The sequence below is a fragment of the Numida meleagris genome, chromosome 5, assembly GCF_002078875.1.
Source record: "Numida meleagris isolate 19003 breed g44 Domestic line chromosome 5, NumMel1.0, whole genome shotgun sequence".
Taxonomy (NCBI): Eukaryota; Metazoa; Chordata; class Aves; order Galliformes; family Numididae; genus Numida; species Numida meleagris.
Genome location: NC_034413.1, coordinates 9506492 through 9530523, shown reverse-complemented (window position 1 = coordinate 9530523; position 24032 = coordinate 9506492). Strand labels below are relative to the sequence as shown.

Sequence of the window (24032 nt, the reverse complement as noted above, 5' to 3'; positions counted from 1 at the left end):
TAATAAGCATAGTCTGTGTGCTTCCCTTGCTTATCTCATTGGCTTCCTTGTTTTGGATTTCATTCCAAATCACTGTAAAAATGTAAGTGGGTACAACAGTAAGTACGGATCCTATGTAATGAGATCAGGTGGAAAAACTGTACTTGTTAAGAAAACAAATGAACTCATGACTGCTGCTGCTGATGACTCAGAAAATGTGCCTGGCACGTGAAGAACACTCAAATGAAGCCATTCCCCTCTCCACCTTCTGTAGTGAAAAGCATAAAGGCTGGTGCTATGGTGACACTGGAGAGCAGGAAATGTATTTTGGTATATTTCTGATCTGACTGGCTTCGTTCATATCTTCTGGACATTCCAGCAAAGCTGGAGAAGAATCAGAGTCTTAAAACATCTGTTTTAAATAGTTGATCGTTTTCATTTTTGTCTCAGAGATGCTTTAAACAAATGAGTAGTAAGGATGCTGACACTAGGCTTATAATGCTGGGGTTATTGTAAGGGTATTAACATATACAATTTTAATGTTAAGCCCCTAGGAGATGTTTTTAAGAACAAATTAACATATTCTAGACAGATCTGTGCAGTGCAGATCTGTGACAGGCCTGGGGTCTCAGGGGGGCAGGCAGCTGGGTAGTACCAGTGTGTTTCCAGTGCACAAGACCTCAGCAGCCCACTGTGAGTCAGCCAGTTACAGCTGCCTTTTCCCTCTGCAGCAGGTATGGCACAGAGAGGCCCCGCTCTCGCAGCCCCATAAGCCGTTCCTTGTCGCCCCGATCCCACACTCCCAGCTTTACTTCCTGCAGTTCACCCCGCAGCCCGATGCCAACCAGCAGGACCGACTGGGGAAATGGAAGAGAGTCGTGGGATCAGTCCCCGTATTCTCGACGGGAAGAGGAGAGAGAGAGCAGAGAATGGCGAGAGAACGGAGATGAGAAGAGAGACAGGACTGACGTGTGGGTACATGAGAGGAAACACTATTCCCGACAGCTAGACAAATTTGATTTGGAAGAACGGATTGAAGGAGGCAGAGGGCACAGAGAAAAATATGTAAGGAGTGGTTCTCCTGGCTCACTTCACCCTTCGTCTGGCTACAAGAGCAGGGAAGATGACTATTACCGAAAAGCCTCTAAGTCAAAATCTGACAAATTTCAGAGGCAGGAGTTTTCTGGGAGATCCAAGAGGAAGGAAGAGGCAAAGTTCAGGGAACACAGGCATTCTTACAGTGAGGATGCTGCTAGGGAGGAGACGGCCGAACAGAAGCATAGCAAAATCTCTGAGAGCTCCAGGCAGAAACAAAGTGATAAGAATAAAGTGAAGAAAGCTGAAAAAGACCAAGAAGAAGATGCTGTTGCTGAAGGCAGTGATGTGAAGGAAACCAAACCTCCTGAGAATAAGGTAAATAGAGATCACACCGTACGTAAGATAAAGGTGAATGCTGATGTAATATATTTTCTGAAGTATTTCAGAGTAGTTGTTTGGGATATGGTGCTGGTAATATGCAATGTTTTGCCATGATGGGGTAAGGGATTATATTCCTAGAGTAGATCATGGGAGGTCACCTCACCCAGGTCTTTGCCCAGATCTGTTCAAATCTGTTACTCCATTGTAGTGTTAAATTCCTGGATATCATCTCTCACTGCCATGCGCAGACCTTCCAGGTAACCAGCAAGGGGAAGGAAAGAGACAACTGAAAATAAAACCAAATGAACATCTACTGTTTGCATGCAGGTTGCCTATGCAGGGGCAGTCAGTCTGCTGTTCTGTCTTCCAAATCTGTGCTAAACCCCCCACGGCTGGTCTCTCTGCATTCTTACCTTCATTCCGCTGTCTGTGATACGGATCAAGTTATCTAGGAGTTAAGTTATCTAGGAATTTTACGGGGATGCACAGTATATATAGTTATGCTGCTATTGCTATAGGTTGTTATACTGCTAAAATGGGGAACGAACTTCTAATGAGAAACATTTTCTTTTGGTCAGCTCAGTAGGGCAGTTGGTGTCTATTAAATGTGAGGTCATCTGCAGCGGGGATAATTCACACCGCTCGTTTCAATGTGCTGGAGGAGTGTCTTCCCATGGTAGAACCACTGACTCAGCTCATCTGTAAAGTTATGGGATCTCTGAAGAAATACTCCCAGTCAGTGAAGTGGCAGTGTTTGCGGGTTTGATTCTCCACTAGGAAAGGGTGGACAGGGAACAACAGATCAGGATATGGCATTTGTCCCAGTACAGCCCATGATTGTATTCCCTCCCTACAGGGATCTTAGGCCACCTTGCCTTCACCAGTCCCCGGGTGCTACGTGGCCTCCACCTGCCAGGATGTGGTGCAGGAGGCTGCAGAGCTGCCTTGCTCACCAGGGGTCCATGTCTAGCTTATGGCTTTGTGCTGCTTGAGCTGTCTTTGGCTGGTTTTAGTTGACTTTTGCATTTGTTCTTCTTGTGTGGCGGCAAGGTTGGTGGAAATATCTAGCTTTGTAACTCAGCTAGTGTCTGTAATGGGCAGCAGCACTACCTCATGCCATAGAAATGTGTTTCTGTAACCACCTTTTGTCATCTTTCTCTTGTGGTTGATATTTCACTGTGATGGATGGTTCCTTGGGAGATTTCTTTCGCTTTCAGAAAGGTCAGGCAGCTTCCTGAATCATCAGTATTGCACACCCCTCTGCATATTTTCAAGTCATTTTAAGCTGGCTTGGTAAAAGGCACACTTCCCAGGGGACTACTTCTAATAATGCATTTTAAAGGGCAGAAATAGGTTTGAATGCTCTTGAACTCATACTCTTGCTCCACCCCTCTGCCGGGGGTGCCAGGTAATACTGTGGCTTTGTTCTTCCAAAGTATCAGCAGTGTAAGTAGTCACATTCTCAGCTGATCCTGCATCAATAAACAAAACAGTTAATGTCTTTTGTAGAATTTGAACACTGCTGGTCTCCTTACCACGTCTGAGCCAAGAATAACAGATGTGGGTAAAGAACAGGGGAATGGAGGCTGGAAATTTTAATGAATTCACATTCTTCTCCACCTGTCTTCTAGCCCATCTTCAAACTATCATCTCTATGATATAAATTACATGTCTCTAATTTTGTTTCAATTTCTTTTTCATCGTTCTTATGTGTGCAGCTTTTCCAGTGGAATCCAATTCTTGGGTCTTTTCCCACAGTCCAGTTGACTTGCATAAATTTTAGAAATAAAGAATGTGACCTTGTGAGTGACTTTGCTTCCCTAAACCCAGAATAGAAACATAATAGAGCACCACTGAGTATTGCTATACGTGTATCTGTTGTATCTATTTTAGCTTGGTAAAGAGGAGCAAGATCCAGAGAAGAGCTCACCTTCAGCTGATAAAGGAAGAGAATCTGGAGAGACTCTGGAAAACACAAGAAAAGAGAAGGTCGGTGACACATTGTTGGTACAGCTTCGATGATAAAATAAGTGAAAACCCAGGTTTGGTAGTACATTCTCCCAGCTGAAATGTTAAAGTCCTCTGGAAGAGTGTGTAGGGGGGCAACAGAAGGGGGATGTCTAATTTAACTTGCCTTATCTTGACCTTTTCCCGAAGTCTCCAGAACTCTTTTTTTAGTTGCTCTTTGCCCATGTACATTGCTTCGCATGCATAGCCCTTGGCACTGACAACTGTAATGTATGCCTGAGTGAACCATGTAACTTTGTGAACCGTGCACAAAAATAGGAGATGCAGTCAGTTAGTGGAGAAGGGGAGGGGCTAATGATGAAAACTTTTCAGAACATTGGCCTTAGATGGTCTAGAGTTAGTAGGCTCTTCTGATTGCTTCTGGTTTTAATTAAATAGTGTCTTTACAACAACCCTTCTGCAGCATCACATTTGGGAACAGCTATGTCCTTGGAATTCCTCCAGCTTCATATCTGTAGGGTCATGGGTTGATGATCAGATATGGAAGCTATTGATATCTCTTGCTGTAGAAAACTGATCTCCTGGCAAGAACAGTGTCAACTCCCCGAGTTTTCTTGCTGTTTTAGGATTCTAGGAGTGGAAGTGTGGGAATGGCCAAACAGGAGGAGAATACAGATATGAGGAGGGTACAGATAGGAGGAGAATAACAGATTATGTGCTCTCAGTGATTCTGAGAGCTGAAATCTAAACTGCACCAACTATATATTAAAAGGAGCATATACGTTAACATTCTGATACTTCTGAAGTCCAGTACTAGTGTCTGAGCATCCTACATGTCTATAATTGTGTATGTGAAGTACATAAGATTATAAATCTTGGAGTATAACTGTAAAACTGATTTTTCTTAAGGTCTAGGCCAGTCTCTACCAACACAGTCCCTGGCAGAGGGCTCTTGCAGGTGGAAGGAAATGACTACAGAAGGTAGCCATGTTTTCTCAGTCACCATAAGAATTTGAAGGACCTAATCCAGCGAAGTCAAAGCCCCAGGGGCTAGAGTGGAGTTCATTATATTCTCATTGTGGTTCCTATTTCTGGATGCTCTGGAACAGAAGTAGAGGAAAGGGAGAGGTTAGTTTCCTTGGGGATCATGTAGCAGAGGCAGTCGTGTAATGAGGTGTATGACAAGCTGTGCATTGTTCTTCTGCTTACAGAAAAGCAAGGAGTGGGAGGCTGCAGAGACTGTAATCTCCAAGGCAGTTATAGAAGCTCCCAAAAGTGAAGTTCATATTATTATTATAAAAATGCTACTTGTATATGTGTATAAGGTTTAAAATCGTAGCATGGGGGCATGTCATTCATTGAAACTAAAACACAAGAGGGGGTAGGCATGGCCAAATCAAAACTTCTCCTGATTACTGATGTTCAAAGCTCACTGATCTCTCAGTTTTTTTTACATCTTTGTGACAGGACCAAGACTGGGAGAGTGGAAGTGAGATAGAAGGTGAGACCTGGTATCCTGCTAACATGGAGGAATTAGTGACAGTAGATGAAGTAGGAGAAGATGATCTAATTATGGAGCCTGATATAACTGAGCTTGAAGAAATTGTACCGGTTGATCAAAAAAGTAAAGCTGCTACGGAAATGTGTTCCTGCATGACAACCATGTTAGAACTGGAAAATGATCACAGCCACTTAACCAGGAATGAAGAGAAATTTACCCATAAACCTTTAGAAACAAACTTCAGGTCAGCAAAGGGCAGCGTAGCTTCCAGCGTCTGTCAGGATGACGAGGAGGATGATAATGATGATGCTGTAACTGAAGCATCAAGCCTAAACCTGGACCCTGAGCAAAAGCCGGAGGAGTCGCAAGAAGACCAATCTGCTAAGGAGTCTGATCACCAGCAGAAGGAAGTAAAAAATGATAAAAGCTCTGACACTCATTTAGAGCCAGAAGATCAGCGTACACCTTCTGTTCAGCTAAAAGAAGAGGCTCTCCAGCTCCCTGATGCATTTATAGATGATTACAAACAGATGGGATCACAAGGAGCTGAAAGCAGAGAAGTTATGGAAATGCTTGTAAAAAATGTTAGTGAAGAAACAAGATGTGGAAGCCAAGAGTGTCCAGAGGGTAACTACTGCTTTTTTTTCCTTTTCAGCCTGCAGGGAGCCTTGCATGTTTTTTCTGACAGTAGACTGAAATTTATTGCTAACAAGAGTAAATGTTGCTAATGGTATCAAGACTTGTCCTTGGAGCAGCTCAGTAAAAGAACTCCAGTGCCTTTCGCCAAGCTAAACCATTAGAGGCTCTTAGCTGAATAGTGTAAATGAAATATGATAAACAGCTTGCAAGCTTTCTGAAAGGCATAAGCTGCTATAATTGTCCTGTCAAGGTTCACATGAGTTTAACTGAACACTTTCAGTGCTCTGCTAAATTTATTTTGAATTGTCAATGAAATGAGTGACAGTCACTGAAGGTCAACAGAAAAGTATCTGTAATGTCTGGCTGGCTCCTGGACAAGGTGGGTATTCTTACACACTGTACTGAGGCATTAGTAACATGGAAATCATCCACAGATTGTTACTTCTTAGTCCCTGTTCACACAAATACATGCCTTTTGTCAGGACTTGCCTTATCATCTCCTCTTATCTACTGCATGCTGCCTTTAATATCTCTGGTAGGACATGCTCTGAGATAGTGCCAACAAATGTAATCATAGCTGACTATTAATATTTTACTGTCAGGAAAAAAAAAGTTCTTGAATGTCTGAAATTGAGGTTGATTCCTTGTCACGCTTTCAAATGAAATTTGAGCGAATGTGTAGTGCATAAGGAGTGAAGTGGAAAACAAAATAGACCATGTAGGTCAGGAATGCTCTTCTGTGGTTGCTACTGGAGCCCACATGATGGAGAAGGGTTTGTGAGCAGAAGCTGCTGAAGTTTTAAGAATGCCATTTTCTTGCATTTAGTGTGAATATCTGATCTTGAACTTAATTTTTCCTCCTGAACAGGCTTGAATCTTGCTCACCTTTCAGTACTTGCCTTCTGGCCTGAAAACAGCTTTCCAGGCTTTGTGTGTTTGGAGATAATGCTGCCATGCCATGCCCTGTGACTGGAGATGGCAAGCTTGGCTCCCCTGGCTGCCTGCTTCCCAGGCATCAGCTCCAGTAGCAGAGGCTTTTGGTGTTTTCAACACCTCAGCTTGCCAGCAGGGAGCCTGGAAACTCCACGGGAGCATCTTTCCCAGGTGTCTGCCATGGATGTGATAGCTGTTGCGCAAGGCTCTAGGCTCTCTGCAAAGGCAGCTACCAGCTCAGAAGCCCAGAAATCAACCTAAGCGAGACTTAAGTTGCCAGAAAGGCCCTGGGTATTTTAAGAATACTGAAGCTCTTGGGTTTTTCAGGGTTTCTTCAGCACATTTGGAAACCTGGAATAGTCTTAAAAGTTAACTTGAAAGCCAATCAGGTTTTTTTTTATTTTTTTTTCTTTTAAATCATGCGATACGCACATTTAAAATAATGAAGGAAAAATTCATTTTCATAGTCAGAAATTGCTGACTATGAAACTTTCAACTACAGACTTAAAAGGCAGGAAGGGTTTGGTTTGGGCAAAAATTTATTTGTTTTGTAAGAAAATGTATCTAGCTGAAATTTGCGATGCAATGGAAATTTAGTCAGGAAATTTCTGGTTCCTTGATGTAAGAACTGAAGAACAGGAATCGTACAAATTTATCTGTAGTTCTGTTGCTCTGTGGAAAAAAAAAAAAAGTCTTGTCTGATTAGATTAACTATCTATTAGATTAACTATGGCAGCTGTTGAAGTAGCACTGAGTTGGATCTTATTTGAATGGAAGAGCTTCACTCATAGCTCCACCCAGAGAGTGTTCTAAGAAGTCTACAAATGTCTGTTTAAACTAATAAACTGTTTTCATTCAATGCATTTATTCATTTGTTAAGCAAATTCTAGGTACCTGGAAATGAGATCTCTCGAATACCCAGAAGTAGAGTCTAGGAGGAGGCACTCTCCAGCAGGCTGGGAACAAGAAGACGTCTTCACCGAACTCAGCATTCCCCTGGGTACGTTGGGACATTCAGGCTGAGAGTGGCTGAGATGCCGCCCACTGCAATTCCTAGAGCTTACAACAAGGTGTCACTTTAAGGCTACTTGCTATATTTGTTTCTCAGAACAGGAGTGAGGAGATTGAAGGAGCGTGGTACAGGACAGAAGGGGAACTGTTGAAAGAAACAGACTTTTCATTGTAGACCTTTGCCGATTTCTTTCCAGATGAATAGCAAAAGATAGCTGTTAATGTCACTGATTAAATCACTTCCCTTGGACTTCTTCGTCCCAAACCTGAGCCTGATGCACGGAATCTCAGCAGTAATCAGAAAGAAGAGTAAATTAGCGTGGTGGAGCCTCGTGTACCCCCCGCAGGCACACTGCGTTCATAAGGGACCTAGTGAGGCTGTGATAGAAACTCTGATCAAAGTCAAGGGATCTTGAGGGCAGAAGGATCATCCAAGAAATTCTCTAGGATTAGAGATTTGAACTCTTAAGACATATGATATGAAAAATACTTAGTAATTTTAAAAAGTGCCTGTCATAAAAGAGTTGGTTATACTCTCAGTATAACCAAAAATATTTGCATTACTGTGTAAAGACTGATCATAAGTAAAACACTTGGGAGAGTGCATCTTTTAAGAGTAATCTGCATGACATCAGTGTGAATTTGCTGCTAATAACTACTAGAGCTATTCTGGCCCTTGGGGTTACACGGTGAGATTTCTAGTCAATATCATGTGAGAGAAGGTCCATGTGTATAATATCTATGAGAGAAGAAGTGCAAGGTGTATTTACAATGCACAGGATTTTATACTGCAACTCAGGTGTTCAAGGCCAGGTTGGATGGGGCCATGGGCACCTGATCCTGCTGGTTGGCTGCCCTGCCCGTGGCACAGTGTTGGCATATTTAAGGCCGCTTCCAATCTAAGCCTTTCTAAGAATCCAGGATCAGTCTCCATTTCTATGTCATTTAACTTGCTTATTTTGGTGGGGAAGGTTTTCAACTGACATATGAATGTAATTCAGAATTTCTCAATAGGCGTGGAATTCGTGGTGCCTAGAACTGGGTTTTACTGCAAGCTCTGTGGACTCTTCTACACAAATGAAGAGACGGCAAAGACAAATCACTGCAGAAGTACTGTCCACTACAAAAATCTTCAGGTAAAAACACACGTGAAAATAGCCAGCAACTAGATTTTTGGATAGATTGGGTATAAGACAGTGATGCTACCAAAAATCAGTTTTTGTGCCATGGACAAAATTCAAAGTGAAGTTTAGGTAAACAAAACTTTTCAGTAGCTCCAAATTTAACACTCTGATTTCTGACTGCCAGATCCCTGCCATCAACTTATGGATCATAAGCAAAATGGGGCCAGCTGATAATTGCCTCTTCTCATGCACAATAGGTCCTTGTCACCAGCACAGCCAGCAACTCAGACCCTTAGTTACCCACTGTTAAGGGTCCCAGATGTTTATGTTATTGGGAGTGAGCCCAGCAGCAGCCTTTATTATTTCTTAGCTTCAGGAGCACTGAACATGCCACTTGTTTAATAACGTTGCCATTCTGACTTTGTATGAGCATAAACTCCTGCAGCGTGTTTCGGCACGCAGTACTCTCTGATGCACAGGCTCTCCTGCTGTGACCTGCTGAAATCACCTCCCTGTGCTGCAGAGCAGCATGGCAGTTCAGCCACAGAGAACACCACCGCTGAATAATTTCTGTAAGGATATGCAGAGGCATGTAATCGCTTGCGTGGTTTCCATAAGAGTATACCATCAGCCCTTGATAACAGCATGAAGAGACCACAGGCACTTGCCTTTAAATAAAATTTCCTGCCTTTATCACTTTTCAGATGTACAGTTGATAGTATCAGTCATGACAGCACAAGCTCCATGCCTAATGCTAAGGACTCACTGGAGGAGCCAGCCTTGCATCACATCTCCTTGAGTCCGTGCCCATGCGTAGGGTGTGTACAATGCAGAAGACACTTTTATTAGGACGCTTTGAGACAGTTAGACTTCTTATTAGACACTTTTATTGGGATTCACGTACTCTCAAAAAAAAAAGCATGAAAGAATATGGCTGTCCCTTCTTTCTCTGTTCCTTCCCTCTGCCCGTAGCAAATGCTGGATCTCTGCTTTTCTTCAGGTAATAACTATTTTTCCCTAGCTGGCTAGTAGGCACTAGACTTTCTGAAAATAGTGTTTTTAATGAGACATATTGTTTCTCTGGGAGAATTTTCTTCTTGGGCCTCTGACTGTCAAAGACTCTGCCTGCAGAGTTATGGTGTTAATGGTGGTTCCTGTAAATGTAATCTCAAAGAGCAGGTGCCCAGTTTGCGTGTCTTTTTTTTGCTTCTTTCAAGAAAAATTGACCGCTCAGTACTTGCCCTGTGTTCCATGCAAGTCTGTCCTAAAGAAACTTCGCTTAAGCAGAGATTCCAGCCCCATGTAACCAGTCCTATGGGAAGAAGAGGCAATTTTCACTTTCTAAGTTATTTTGTCGAAGTCGTAGAAAAAAAAAGTCCAGATAAAATTGAGACAGCATGGAAAAAATCTTTTTTCTCCCATTTGACGTTTCCCATGAACACTCTAGTAGAAATGTAGCACTGATTTGAGTTAAAAGCACAGAGACCACAAAAGCTGTTAAAATTGAATCTGTCAAATATGGTAATGAAAACATAATGTTCTGTAGAGCCTTATCTTCTTAAATGGAGGAAGCAAGCATCTGATAAATAACCATCCAACTTTTGCCCACTCAAATTGAAATTCAGCAAGTTTTTGCTTTGTGTTTCTAGAGCTATTTTAATTATGTACTCTGCAAGAAACATCAGTCTTTTAGAGTGCTGCAGTTTAATGAGTGTATCCAGCAGTATAACAGCTGTGAACTGTAGCTGTATCTGAAGCTATGGGACTGCTCTGCAGACTGTCATTCTGTTGTCTTGCCCACGTGACAAATGCCACTGCCTGATGCCAACATCATTGTCCCAAATGCTTTCATGACCACGAGTCTTTTCTAGTTGATTTGCCACGTGTCATCTTTCACACGACCTTCTTGGAGCCACATCCAGAATATATATTAAATGTTTGGATTTTAACACAAAACTGAACAGTTTGTTTAACAATTTTCTTCCAAAAACTTCACTTAGGTGATGAGAAAATTAGTCACCTTCACCTCTTCATCTCTCTGTGTTGCCCTTGAAGAACAGCAACCAGTGAACAAATTTCAACTGTTTCTCTATCAGCCTTGCACACTTTTTGTATTTTTCTGTTCTCTTTGGCTTAATACATAATTCCCCAGGTGGTATTTATATTTATAATCCACTGCATTTTCCATGTCCAAAAGATCTATCATTCGGCCTTCCCTCCTACAAGTATCACACCAAGCTGTCAGATTCATCTGGTGTAAGCTACCTTTGGCAATTCGGTGCAGCATTTTATCCTGTTTTCCTTAGGCTTTATGCAGTATTCATCAAAACCTGTATTTAAAGGAAAAAAGTATATTTTTCCTAGACTTCTGTTTTCCTATAAATGAATTTGAATGGCTGATTTGTGAACTTCAAAACTGGTGACAGCCGACATTAACATCAGCAAAAGGTGGTGGATAAACCTCAGTCTTATTTTGGTGGGTAATCATTAAAACACAAAAATGTATGGGTTATTTGATCCAACAAGTGTTAGGAATGTATTACAGTTCATGATGTACAGACCACTCGTAATCTCTATCTCTGTATACTCCTGTAGCATTTACTCTGGCCTTCTGCCACATGGAATTTTGTACCTGGGAGCCACAATCAAGAGTTGTGTAATTTCTACTCCCAAGTCAGATTAACGGGGGTGCAGTCATCATTTTCTCACAGTTATGCCTACTCTTTACATTTACTGAGTCTGTTTCAGATATACCTTTTACATCCACAGCTTGTATTTACCTGAAACAGTGTGGCAGTCGTAACATAGCCCCTAGTTTCTTTACATTTGTTTCCCATTCCACCTATTCCTCATAGAGGACAAAGAGTAAACTCTACTCTGGAGGAATCCTGCAACTAGATAATGTTAGTGAGACCACCTCCGCATTACTATGTGCTTATCTGTGTAGACTAACTGCTGATGCAGAAGCTTCTTTCCATCTATTTCTATGTCTGTTGACCATGAATAAATACTTTGAGCACTATTTTCCAACCTACATCAATTGGTCCATCTTCCATTTCTACTAACAGTGCTTTCAGAAGGTTGGAAGCCTCACTGGCCATGTCTGTATTTTCAAATCATGCTGAAATGCTTTTTCTTATAGTAACACAATACACATAAATACTCTAGCCAGAGTGCTAATTTTTCTTAATTATTATTGAGTTGGATTTGTCCCTTAGTATAAACATTTGTGTGCCCAAGATATATGCCTGAACTGGAAGTGCTGAAAATGTAATATATATGCTTTAAATTACAACTCAGAATCTGTGTCTACTTTCTGACACAGCAGTCTTACCCTGCAATAATGTAGTTGACTCAGTGGAGTTAGTTCCTGCACTGTATCATACAGGAGCTGTGAGTTTGCTCGCAAAGAGAATAAGTGAGGTCTGGTTACACAGACTGATGGGGAGTTGTGATCTTTCTGATTCTGACAGCAATTCCCCTTGTGGCACAAGAGTGAATCACAGAACTTTCAAATCCATGGATTAAGCATTTTACCTGGCTTGAATTTTCACCAGAAAGGGTCTTCTATGTATTTTCTTCCATTGTGAGGTGCTGGGATTGTATAAGAGCTCTGAAAAGGAGTAGAGCATCCCGTGTTGAGTATTTTCAGTTTTAATGTAGATGCTTTGTTTTTGATGTGATTGCAGAAGTATCTGTCCCAGCTTGCAGAAGAGAGCCTGAAAATGAAGGAAGAAGACAGCCACCTGCTTCAGGATGACACTGGAATTGTTCCTCACTTTACAAAGAAAAAAATATGATGCGGATGAACTGGAAGAGACATAACGAGTGAATGCTGATAATTTTTTAGATTTTATTTTCTCTGATACAACTGTCAATTTGCACTGTACAGAGGAGGGGAAATAAAGAGCATCTTCCATGCACCTATGCCCAGAGTGCCATTAAAAACCAAAATGCCTGAAACTGTTTCCCACGCTGAAGCAAAGATGGCATATCTGTACCAAGTGGAGCAATTCTTTCTCACACTCTGCACGTTGGGAGTGGTTTCCTAGATTAAATCAGAATTCTCAGGGATTCTTCAAGTTCTAATTCTGATGTGAGACACCAGGTCAGGCGGAGTATTTAGAAGCACTCGGCATCCTCCAGTGGATGCTGGAAGGAAAGGAGATGTGACTATAAATAGGCTTTAATGTTGCTTAAAGTGTCTGCAGTCATTTTCCTCATTACCCCAGTGAGTAGGATTTGCATAGGACATCTAAAGCCATTGTGCTAAAACTGATCTGTAGATGGCATCGTGTAAACCCCATCAGCATCCATCTCCATGTGTCTTAGAGCTGGGTGAAATGATAGATATTTGTGTTGTTAAGCACTGACTGTGTTGTATGAATGCAGAGGGAGCCACAGTCTCTGCCCAGGGACCTTACAGCCTGAACCCAGCACAGTGAGTACAATTCAAACACACGTGCTGGCAGCTCTGGATTTCAGCATTTTCCATGGTGTGATCAGGTACCGTTGTGTTTGAAACTCTTCTTTTTGACAAATCTAAAGAGTGCCAACTTTGAGTCTTACAGACTTGAAACTCTCATGGGAGGCTTTTTAAAGTGCCATGTGTTTGGACCATGTTGCTTTTAGACATTTTACTTGAGATTCTTGCTTCTGGAGTCTTTCTGTTTTCTTTTCAGAGCTGCTTTTCCTTGGCTTGGCGATGTTGAATTTTCCTGGTTTTCATGGAAAGATGCCAGACTTTTAGTGTTGTTTTTGTGTTTTATTTCCCTGATTTTTTAAGGCGAATGTCGCAACTCATGGCTCGCAGTGCTGTGCTGAGAACACAGGATGCACCAGCAGCTCTGGCATTATTACGAGCTATTGTTTCTGTGCAGTTGTTGCTTAGTATTTTGCCCAGTCCCTTTGAAATGCACTGTACAAGTTTCTGGTTTATTTCAATGGGGCTTTGTGTTAGTGAATGCATATGCAAACCATTGCCAGAATTGATCCCAGAGTTAGGCTTTTATGAAATGCACCACGCAGTCTAGGCAGATGGGGATTTGCAGACGTGTTTCCGTTCTTTGCCTGACTCTAATACTCATCAGAGTATGTTCTGTAAAAGTTGCTGGTGCAAGATGTCCTGTTTAGATGTTGTACAGAGGAAATAGTTTCCCAGAAGGTTCCCGTCATCCCTAAGAATGGCATGGACATTGCAAACTACTGCAGAGTGGCTGAAATGCCAAAACCGCTTTCACCAAAGTATTCGTTCCATTATTTCTTGTGCCAGCAGTCATGCTTGTTCTCTGCAGTATCCTGTGGCCAGGCAACGTGTCTTAGAGGTGTCTGGCGTTGTTGCCTGAAGCCCTCTTCCATTTCATGGCCTGTGCTTTCCGCTCGTTTTTACCAGAGGTAGGTTCAGATTTCATATTTGGAATTCCTGTTACTCACAAGTTGAGGGATTCTTTGCATCCCAGATTCAGATGTGGCCTATCCAAAAGACAAGGGGAAATGAAAAACATTGCAGCACAAATCCTTCTTTATCCATACTTGAAGTATTTTAAAATTTGGGTCCATCTGTCATTTAAAACAGCTTTGGTTTTTCCCTAAGCTAAAAAAAAAAGAAAAAAAATTGCAAACAAAGAATTTTTCCTTCAAAGGTTGGGCTTTCCTTTGGCTGTTTGTTTTTCATATAGCAGTGAAATTTGAGCACGGAGCTGTTAGGGCGAGAGCTGATATTGCAAGCTATAAGATTACAAAAATGGCAGCAAAGATTGTGCAACCATCTTGTAAAGCACAGCGCTCAAGCTGGTCATGTATCATCTGAATGTGAAACTCCCCTCATGCCCGTCAGCACAATCTGGGCACAAGGGAAGGAAATCACTCCAAATGCAAGCATCAGATTTTTGAAGCTAATCCTGCTATCAAACTGGGGCTCTCACTGCCCTAATGGGAGCTTGTTAGACCATGTGGTTAAGTTTAATTGGATGTGAGACATAGCTGACTCTATATCAAAGTCGTATGCCTCCAGCAACTTTATCCCCAGGTAACCTCAAATGAGAAAAGTATCGCTGTTATTATTCTTTATTTGTATTGCAGCAGAAGCTACAGGTCCACTGCCTTTATTATAGGCACAACTCAAATCCACAACAAAGACTTTCCCAGGCCAAAGACTTTCCCAGACCAAGGAGCTTTAAACCCAACTTTCAGCAAACAGACAACAGGTGGATACAGGCAGGCAGGGAAAGCAATAGGCAACCATGAGATTTTGACTGACAGCAGCAGAATTATTAAAATGAGGGTTTGCTCAGGGGGTTGTTTTTCACCCCTCCTCTAATTCTTAATCAGGATCACTCCCATTATTCATAGCTTGCATATTTAACCATCCTTTTCCTGGCTGGTTTCATTAGATACGCAGAATTCCTTCTTGACAGAGTGGGCCTCGGTATCCTTCAGTCCTTGATTGAGATGTGCTCGCTTCAGTTTCAGTCTCCATTCAGGGCTCTGGGAGCTGGAGTCCTGACCGAGGATCACCAGGCCCTGCCGTGGCTCCGGACTCTTTGTTTGGGTCAGGGCCCAGGCCACTGTTTTGCAGCTGGAGAAGGAGGAGACTCTGCATGGCATCTCTACCCTACTTAGCTTTTTCCTCTTCCGGAGGCAGATGATGTAAGTGAGAGATGCGGGAGCCATGCCCAGCCCCACAGATGTGACCTGACCAGACATTTATAGAGATGGTTTGGTGGCCCCATCCCTCTGAGCTCTGTCCTGACACAACAGCAATCTGTGACATCCTAGGTACGGACAAAGGGACAGTTCCCTTCTGAGGAGGTCCTTTCTCACCCTAGAACTCAACACTTTAAAGCAATCCCAAGTCTCAACTAACTCCTACCAATCCCTACAATTAATTTTTAGCCTGATTCACTTTGAGATCTCGGAGATAATCTTCCCTCCCCAACAGGCCATCACGCAATGCTGACAGGCACTCAGCTCCTCAATTTCTACTACCTATTCTGCTGAGGAAGAAGGCCACTGGAGGCAGTTGCTTGCCTTTCTCAGCTTCTATAAAAACGTGTTGTTTCTTTTGGTTTGTTATATTTTAAATCTTTACTTTTTTTTGTTGGCAAAATTCATCATCACTATAATCCACGCTGTTTATTAATACATACATATATATATATATATATACATACTTTTTATATATATAGCACAAAGCAGGCTCAGGTCTAGCCAAAAAATATTGATATTTTAAAAAAGAGCTTCCTTAATATATACAAACCATTTCAGCACATCTTAACCAAAGATTGCACTTTTTGAATAGGGACTATGCTTTTCATCTTTGTGAAATCCGTATTGATCTCAAATAGTCTTTAATGTCAATCTGCAACTTACTTTCTTTGAAGTATAAATTAAAAGAATTAAACGTTCGCCCCATAAGATTAGACAAAGTTTTGCATTGGCTTTAACACTAAATTAGTGTTAGGCTGGTTATATTCAGGGTTTTTCTACTCTCTAAGGATTAAGGCTGTGATTTGTTGAATTATACTTGAACCGGACCAGATGTATTATTTATTGAGCTTATATAATCTTGTTAATTTAAGTTTTGGCTTGTAAACAGTTGGAGTTTGTTAGTACTTGTTTAATTATGTAGGAACTGTCATCAATATTAACTGATCTGTGTAACTGATTGCAAAGTGCTTCAATTTGTGTTTCCTAAAAAGAAAGATTTTAATAAAGAGAATTAAAAAGCATAAGTAGTGGTGGGCAATTGTCCCAGCAACGATGTGCTTCTAGCTTTCCAGAGAATCTGTTAAAAATCAAAATGAATGAAGGATAGTTTGGGGACTAAGGTGAAAACGGGAGGCCAAAATGTTTGCTGTTAAATATAATGTCTAGAAGTCGTGATTCTTCGCAGGTGGTTCCTGCCACACACCACGAGTGACTGCAGTCATCAGCTGCTGAAGTTGAAGTGAACACATCTTGGCGTTTCTCTCTGTAATTATTATTAATTCTTACTACCTGCTCTAATACCTACGACCTGTTACTACCTGCTGGTCCTCTAGATATGCCCTCACTTCCCTTTTTCTCTTTATTTTCTCAAAATAAATTTGGCAGGCTGGCTGTCCCCACTGGCTTTTCTGTGTTTCCATCCAGACTGTCTTCTCATCCTTCTGAAAGTACCATAGAAAATAACTGTCCCCAGCAAAGCCAAGCATGCCTCAAGCATTCCCTACCTGATCTCAGCCTAAGTCCCCCCCGTTTGCCTGTTCCCCTCTCTCCCTTGCTCTCCCTTTGCTGAGACTCCCTCTTTCGGCACACTGCCATTGAACAGCTGGGGAAATGGGTCATGGGCAATAAGGCTGGCACTCTGGTTTTCTGACTCTCCAGTTCATTAAATCAGCACTTTAATGTCTTTTAAGTGAGTGCTTTGCAGCCGAGGCACACGTGTAATGTATTTTAAGCACAAATGGTTTCGGTTCTTCTGTCCTGGGTGTACTGAAACTGTCATATGTGTGATTGTGATACCATCTCGTCGCAGCTATGAATGCCTCTCTCTAAAAATCAGGAAAGTCAATCTTGTAAGTGTTAATTTGGCATCACATGTCCTTAACTAACAGAAATCCAAACAGTGGGGTGCAGGCTGCCAAGGACATCAGTGTTGGTGTGGCTGGAACTCTGCTGTGTTTGTGCAGGTGGCAGTGGGACAGCCCCAAAGAACAGGTTTGCCTTTGCTTGCCTTTCTACCTCTCCCTCTGCCAGCCTCTGCTTATCTGTGTCAATAGGCTGAGCGCTCGCCATGTGTTTGGCTCATCTGATGCAATGCTGCGCTGTGAATCCGGGGGAACGCGAGTGTGCACCTGGAGGAAAGGTGCCCGTGGTGCGGAGAAGATGGGGACTGCGCAAAGCCAGGGATCTTCCCTACCCTCTGTGGGCCATCTTCAGTGGGATGGGGTAATGCAGTGGTGGATCAAAAAGAATCCTTTTCCCTTGCACTAAAGAAATACCCACAGGCTTCAATCAATCTTGAGCTTGGCAGCAGGCGTCAGAGCTGCAGGCGCAGCAGGACCAATTTTCCATGCACGAAGGCTTCTTGTTGGGGCTCATCTGCACACAATTGCATCAGCCTACTGCAGGGTGAGATTTCTGATCAGATACCCATGGTGATTAAAGCCGGGGAGCTCTCATTTCAGTTTGTATCAGGCTGACTCTGCTTAAGCAGCCCTCTGTCAGGAGCAGTGTTTAGCTACCAGAAGTAAGCTTCACTTAAACTGAAATAGCAGCATACGTCAATTTTTAATTAACTGGGTCAGATCTAAATGAGTGGGTATGTCCAAAAGCTTTTTGTGAACTAGAAAGCCAGGCTGAAGGCTGTATCCAGCCTTTTAGATCATTGCCAGGCAGAGCATTGGCCAATATCCCTCCAGGTAAGACAGCACTGGCAGTGCAGCCCTGTTCGGAGGCAGCTCTTCCAGCCTGGTTTCTTCCCAGTGCCTTAGCGGTGAGGGCTCCTGTTTGTAAGCTGCCCTAGCATTGTTTGAGGACATGTATATGAGTTCCACCTTCCTCAAACACAGCCTTTGTGTCTTTAAGAGAGCACAGGAAGCCTGTTTTGTTTGTGGGTTTCTACTCCGGCTTGGTTTTGTTTGCATTGCAGTTGGGTTATCTTCGGCACAGAGCAGCATGTTCTTGGCAGCAAACTTTCACCTTGTGCTCAGGGGGCGTAGCCAGGCAATGCCGTGCACACCTGTGGTGGGAAATGAGGAGAAATTTGCCTGCTTGTACCACTGCTGTGATGCTAAAACCAGTTTCACAGCAGTGCTATTAGTGAGTGCTTAGCAGTGCCCAGCTCCCGAGACATGGGCATGCTGCAGGGCATGGGGACGCACACATGTGTGTGTGCATGTGTGTGCAAGAGCATGGCTTGCACTGCCTCGCCTGGGCTTTAGCAGTAAGCACTTGGCACATGCTTTGCCAGTATTACAATAACAAGTCAAGTTCTTCTGGTGCATGCCCGAGTTGTGTTTCTAACATCTACCCTGCTGGCTGCTACTTCCCTCACACAGGGATCTGCTGCAGTGGAGAGCGGTGTGTGCACTGAAGTGTATGAGGGGACCAGTGCCTGTGTTCCCCAAGGTGCCCCCGCCAAAAAGTGTGGGATCTTCAGAAACAAGGCAGATCTTAACCTGGCATGCCCACAAAAAGATAATGCACTGAGACAAACAGGGGGATCAGCCCGGGTCTGTCCTGACTGTAAAGGCAATCAGCACTGCTCTGCCTGGGCTGTTCTGGGGCCTGCTTCCAGCCGATTGAAATTGGGACAGGTTAACTCAAGCATAATATGCTGGATGTTAGCCTGTCAACTGATCAGCAAGAGGCTGTAAATAATCTCTTCCCTTGTGTGACTTTTGCTGAGCTGTGTGTGGGCCCAAGAGCTCTGAATAAGGCCAGTAGGAGCTGTGCTCATGGGCATTTCCCAGCAGCGGGCTGGTGGCTGTGGCTGTGTGTTCAAAGGCTGTGTATCACCTGCTCTTCTGCTTTCATCTTCCTGCAGAGGCACACACTGCTGCCTCTTCCCAAACCTCCTCCATGGGCTCTGAGCCCCAAACTAGCAGTAAGTCCGGTTGAATTGGGAGCCACTAGAGACTTAAGGTTAAGTAAGTACCCATTGAATGCAGCATCAAATGTAAGCAGTGCCTTACAGCATGAGAAAGTACAGGGCCCAGTGAGAGGAGAATGAAAAACACGAGGTGAAAGAAACCTGTCAGAAATGCCATTTGGGTGTTTCTCCTGAGAGCTGCTCCATCTCTTCGCGCTCTGGGCATGCTCACAAACTCACTTTCATGAATTACTTCTCGTCAGCCAAGCAAAGTGGGAAGCAAGTTGTGTTTGCTTAAACCAGCATGCAGGTGGTCTGAACAAGCGAGTGCTGCCCCTGAAGGAGCACACGAGATGTGTGTCCCGTGGGCTGGCATGGGGCAGCTGATACACAGGCACTTGCCCTGCTGTGGTATCTTGGTCGCTTGCAACTGTGTGAAAATGCCTGGAGATGCAGCCAGGGCAAAGCACAGCAGCGGTCTTGATGTGTTTGAAGCTCACATCTGTTCCTGTTGGGTCCTGGAGGCTTTCTGCCGTGGCCACCCACTGAAACAAGAAGAATCGTTTTCCTAAAATACCAAGGACCGAGACATATCTAGTCACATTCAGTGTCCTGTGATCTTGTGGAGCTTCTCATTCCTCTCTGCCTACAAGAGGTTTACCAAGGTGCAAAATGAGTACCTGCAGCAAAAAGGCACTCCTTTCTAAGAGGAGCTAGGGTGCTAATGCTCCAGGTCTTTTGTCTCTAAATATTAATGCCTCAGTGTGCATTGTCATAGGTTGCTAAAATAATCTTTTTCCCACCACTTTCCTCTTGTCAGCATTTCTGGAGCTCCACTGCGTTGTGGCTGCTGCTATTATGTAAGGATTCATGAATGGCTACAGACTTCAAAGGCAGATTGGCAACCCCAAATCCTGAGAAGCCAGCAGTCAGCCCAAGCCCTGCCCCGTTTCCCAAGAAGTTATTTGCCAGCTGTTTCTTTTCCCACCTTTTTTCAAAAATTCTTATTAGTCAGTGTAATGCAGGAGCTCTTTATTCAATTCCCAATTTTTTAAGTTACACTAGTTTCATATTTTCAAATCTTTCATCCTTGAGGGCTAGGAGCATAACTCGTTTATAAATGAAAGCTACAGTTCCCTTGCTTCAAGGAGCTGGGATTTTATGATACAATCCCCAAAGCTTAAAAACTGCGATAAAATCACAGGAGCTGCCAGCAGCACACAGAGCCTCCTCTGTTTGGGAGAGGTGTTGGGCTGCAGTGAGCTGCAGGCATCGGCTCCAGCTACTGCTGCGTTAGCGAGTCAAATAAAAATAACCCCGTGGCTAAGTGCAAGCTCTGCAGGCCTGGCTACAAAGACAACCTCATCTCTTTTTATCTGCAGCGCTGCACAAAGCAGCTCCCTTTGTAAAACTCCAGATTAATTTTCATACTGAGGCCCCAGAAGGCCCCTGCCGCCCTGGCAGTGTGCACTGGGGAGCACGCTGGACATGCAGGGCACAGAGAGACACAGGCTGGTGCTAGCTGGACACGTGGCTGTGGCTGCTTGCAGTCTGGGAGCATTTCAGCCTGGGTAACCTTCCTTTCTCCCCTCTCCTTCCTCCTCATCGCTGCTTTAATTGTGGCTCCCTGCTGCCTTTCACTGTAGTCCCCCTCAGCTTGAATCAGATCCCTATTGTCTGTGTTGTCAACACAGCTGTTAAAATCCCTTCCCCCAAATCCCAGTGCTTTCCAGAAAGCTTCTGTCTGCAAGGAGCTCTGAGCTTGTGGCTTTTTGTCGGTCCTGGGCTCAGGTCAGATTCCCAGGTGGAGCTGGATGTGGGAGAATCCTGCACTCTCCCAAAGGCTGCTTGCTGCTGGCGGCTGCATGCTGGTGGCTTCTGCAGCGCTCCAGCCTGAGACCGACGGGCAGCGCAGAGGGAAGCGAATGATGAGCATTATTAAAAATGCTTTGCAATTATACAGCGTCTTTTCATCTGAAGATTTCAAAGCTTCATCGTGCTCATGCAAAGTTACTTATTATCCCTGGCATTTAGCAGAGTCAGGAAATGAAGGGGAGCAGCTAAGTGACTCGCCCTAGGTCATGCAGTGTCAGAGACGGGAACCCGGCCCCGCGGTGCTGACCGTGCTGTGCCAGGCCTCATCATGGGGGCACACGGCCTGGGGGGCTCGGAAGGCTGGGGCAGCACCGCTGTGCCAAAATCTGCTCCACGCCATGGGGCCTGTTTTGCTTGAAGCTGTTGCCCAGATTGCCGTTGCGTCAGCAGCAGCCACAGCTAGTAGCGCACACCGTGAAGGGCAAGATGTGATGTGGGCCCTGTCTCCAGCACACTCCCTTCAGCCCGCTGGACCTTCCTTTATGGGTGTCTTCTCCAGAGCCCCCTGGAGCTGCATGTCCTGGAACAAGCTGTGCAGGAACTGGAGGGGAGCAGGAGTGGTTCTGCTTACATCAGCACCGCGCTGACTGCAGCTGTGCCGAGAGGGAGCACCAGGTGCCAAACTTGTGTGCCTTGCAGCAACCGAGTTGAGAAAGCCAAGCCCTTGTACATGGTCTCTTCTCTATCTTCCCATTCCATGCTGGGACTTTGGGACAGCGTGGTGGGAAAGGAGAGGCTGATGGGGAGAGGAAAGGTGATGAGACAGGGGAGCTTCAGCTGAGGCTCCAGGCCCTGCAGAGGTAAAATATCTCTTTGGTGAACTACCACAAAGGGCCACCTATGCAGCTATCTTTTAAGGTAAAAATTGATTTCTAAAAGGAGCAGCAAATCTACGTCTGCTCTTCCATTCTGTCTTGCTGATATTTACCCTGGAAATACCAGAAATATCCACTTCTGTCAAGGCTTTTTTTGTTAATTTTTTTTTTTTTTAATGGAAGACTCAGGATACTTCAGGTTTTTTAATGATACACAAAGCTCTGCTTAAAATATGATATCCCTGTGATGAGGACAGGCATGGCTGGTACAGCTTCAGTTTTCCAAGGGGCATATTTAAATAAATAGCAAGAACTAATCCATTCTATCAGCTGTCCTAGGAGCCTGGGGATTTGTGTGTCTCAGCACTGCTGGGATGAAGCTACAGGACTGGGGCTCATTACACATTACCTCACTGGAGATAAAACCCAGCAAGAGGAAAAACTGGAAAGCACAGGGTGCAGTTAAATCCATTTCAAATGTAGAAATGATATTGAGAATCAGCAGTCATTACAAGGAATCATTTTACAAAAGCAAAATAGCTGATCGGTTATAAAACCTACGTTTCACGAGTTAGGCAGTTTGCTCTCCTAAATGGTATTAATAAAAAGAGGAAAATGTTTTTCCTGGTTGCATATGGCTGAGGAAAACAGGGAAAGAGGAAAAAGAGAGAGTTTGCTCTGCAGTAAGAATGGTATAGAAGTGAATATACATTAGGTAAGGGCAAAACCCAAACTCATTTTAGCTTTCACTGAGAGTGAGGATGTTAATCATGTGGCTGCAGATGAGCAGGCTGATGGGATGGGGAAGGGAAATGTTCACAGGCAGGATAGAAGCAAATCCCAGGGATCCCTCATGCACTGCAGGCTGAGGAACGGGCTCACCCACATGCCAGAGCTCCTGCAGAACTGGCCCCAGTGTCTCCAGCACATCCCTGCAGCCAGGGACCGGAGCAGAGCACACGGCCTGTGCGCACCGAGCGAACCAATCTGGGCAAGAACAGGCATGAACGCTGCAGCTTAATGGTGTATGGAAAGCTCCAGCACAGACTGTGAAGGAAAGGGTAGCTAAAGAAAGGGGGGTAAACAGCATGAGATTAAATGGGTTTACCAAACCTGCTCATCGCTCTTGGGTGAGGGAAGGCATTGGCTTAGCGAGGGAATTGGGTTGGATCTCACCCCTCTGGATTTAAATTCCATATGGTGCAACATGGAAAGCTCTTAGGAACGGGGAGAAGAGATTTAGGATAAGGCATAAACATGGTGAAACTTGCTATGAGAGGGGTGGGAGGCTGCCAGCCTAGCAGGAGGCTACCAGGGGCTGTTAAGCACCCCCCCGGCAAAGTGCTTCCGGGAATGAGCCTGGCACAAAGGCTGGTGGAGAACTAGTGAAAATTGCTGATGACAGAAAATATGAGGTGACCTCAGGACAAAGGAGGCTTGAAATATTATATAGAGAAACAAAATAGCCAGCTGCAAGGAGAACAATCAAGAGAAAGGGAAGGTCATAGGTACAGAGGTCTGAACCTTTTCCTACATGCAAACTGGCAGCTCACACTCTGATCACAGAATAACCAAGCTGCCAGCAGTGTGGAAGCACGAGGAAAGCAATGCAATCCTAGAACACAATGGGAAAGGTGCAGGCCAGGCTGCAGTGAAAGCAGGGTGTACCCAAGGAGAGGCTCTCCCGCTTGATTTTGCAACCAGGAGGATTTCTCTCTGTAAATATGTCATGGAAGTGTCTCTCAGGGAGGGTGAGAAAAGACTTAGTGGTGCTAAAGGCCAGTGCTGGTAGAGAGCAAATGAGCCAAAAAGAGGCATCAGACATTTTGGTCGTTGCTAACCATTTAATGATCTGGGAGGAACAGCTTCCCAGTTGCAGTCGTGCATGCGAAGTACTGAATCGCTTTGAGGACGGAACGTGTTAAGTTTATGAAAGGAATCATATCACATGTTGCCCATGATAGGAGACCTGGTGGCCCAAATGTTCCTGCCAGTCCTATGCACATAGGTAAATATTTTGTAAGCCTCTGTCAATATAAGTATGGAGCATGTGATTATACACACACAAAAAGTAGGCACATGATTTATTAATCACAGTACCTCAGCTTGTCAAATAATAATTACAAGGCAATAACACACCTTGTTTGTTATAAGTGGTTCCTGAAGATTTTCTCCCACAGTAAACCAGTAAG

The 24032-nt window shown here is 44.0% G+C and overlaps 1 protein-coding gene across 2 annotated transcripts in view; it reads left to right on the top strand.

Moving 5' to 3' along the window:
* The window catches only part of RBM20 (RNA binding motif protein 20), a 101053-nt gene extending 78932 nt beyond the window's left edge, over positions 1-22121 (top strand). Inside the window, exons 9-14 of one of the 2 annotated variants that reach the window (XM_021399606.1) lie at positions 714-1392; positions 3292-3387; positions 4834-5494; positions 7320-7439; positions 8465-8586; positions 12264-22121. In XM_021399606.1, coding sequence (XP_021255281.1) covers positions 714-1392; positions 3292-3387; positions 4834-5494; positions 7320-7439; positions 8465-8586; positions 12264-12374 — 1789 coding nt within the window. In that variant the 3' untranslated portion in view covers positions 12375-22121. Of the gene's footprint in view, positions 1-710; positions 1393-3291; positions 3388-4833; positions 5495-7319; positions 7440-8464; positions 8587-12263 lie in introns of both variants that reach the window. The other variant, XM_021399605.1, reaches the window with a different exon arrangement.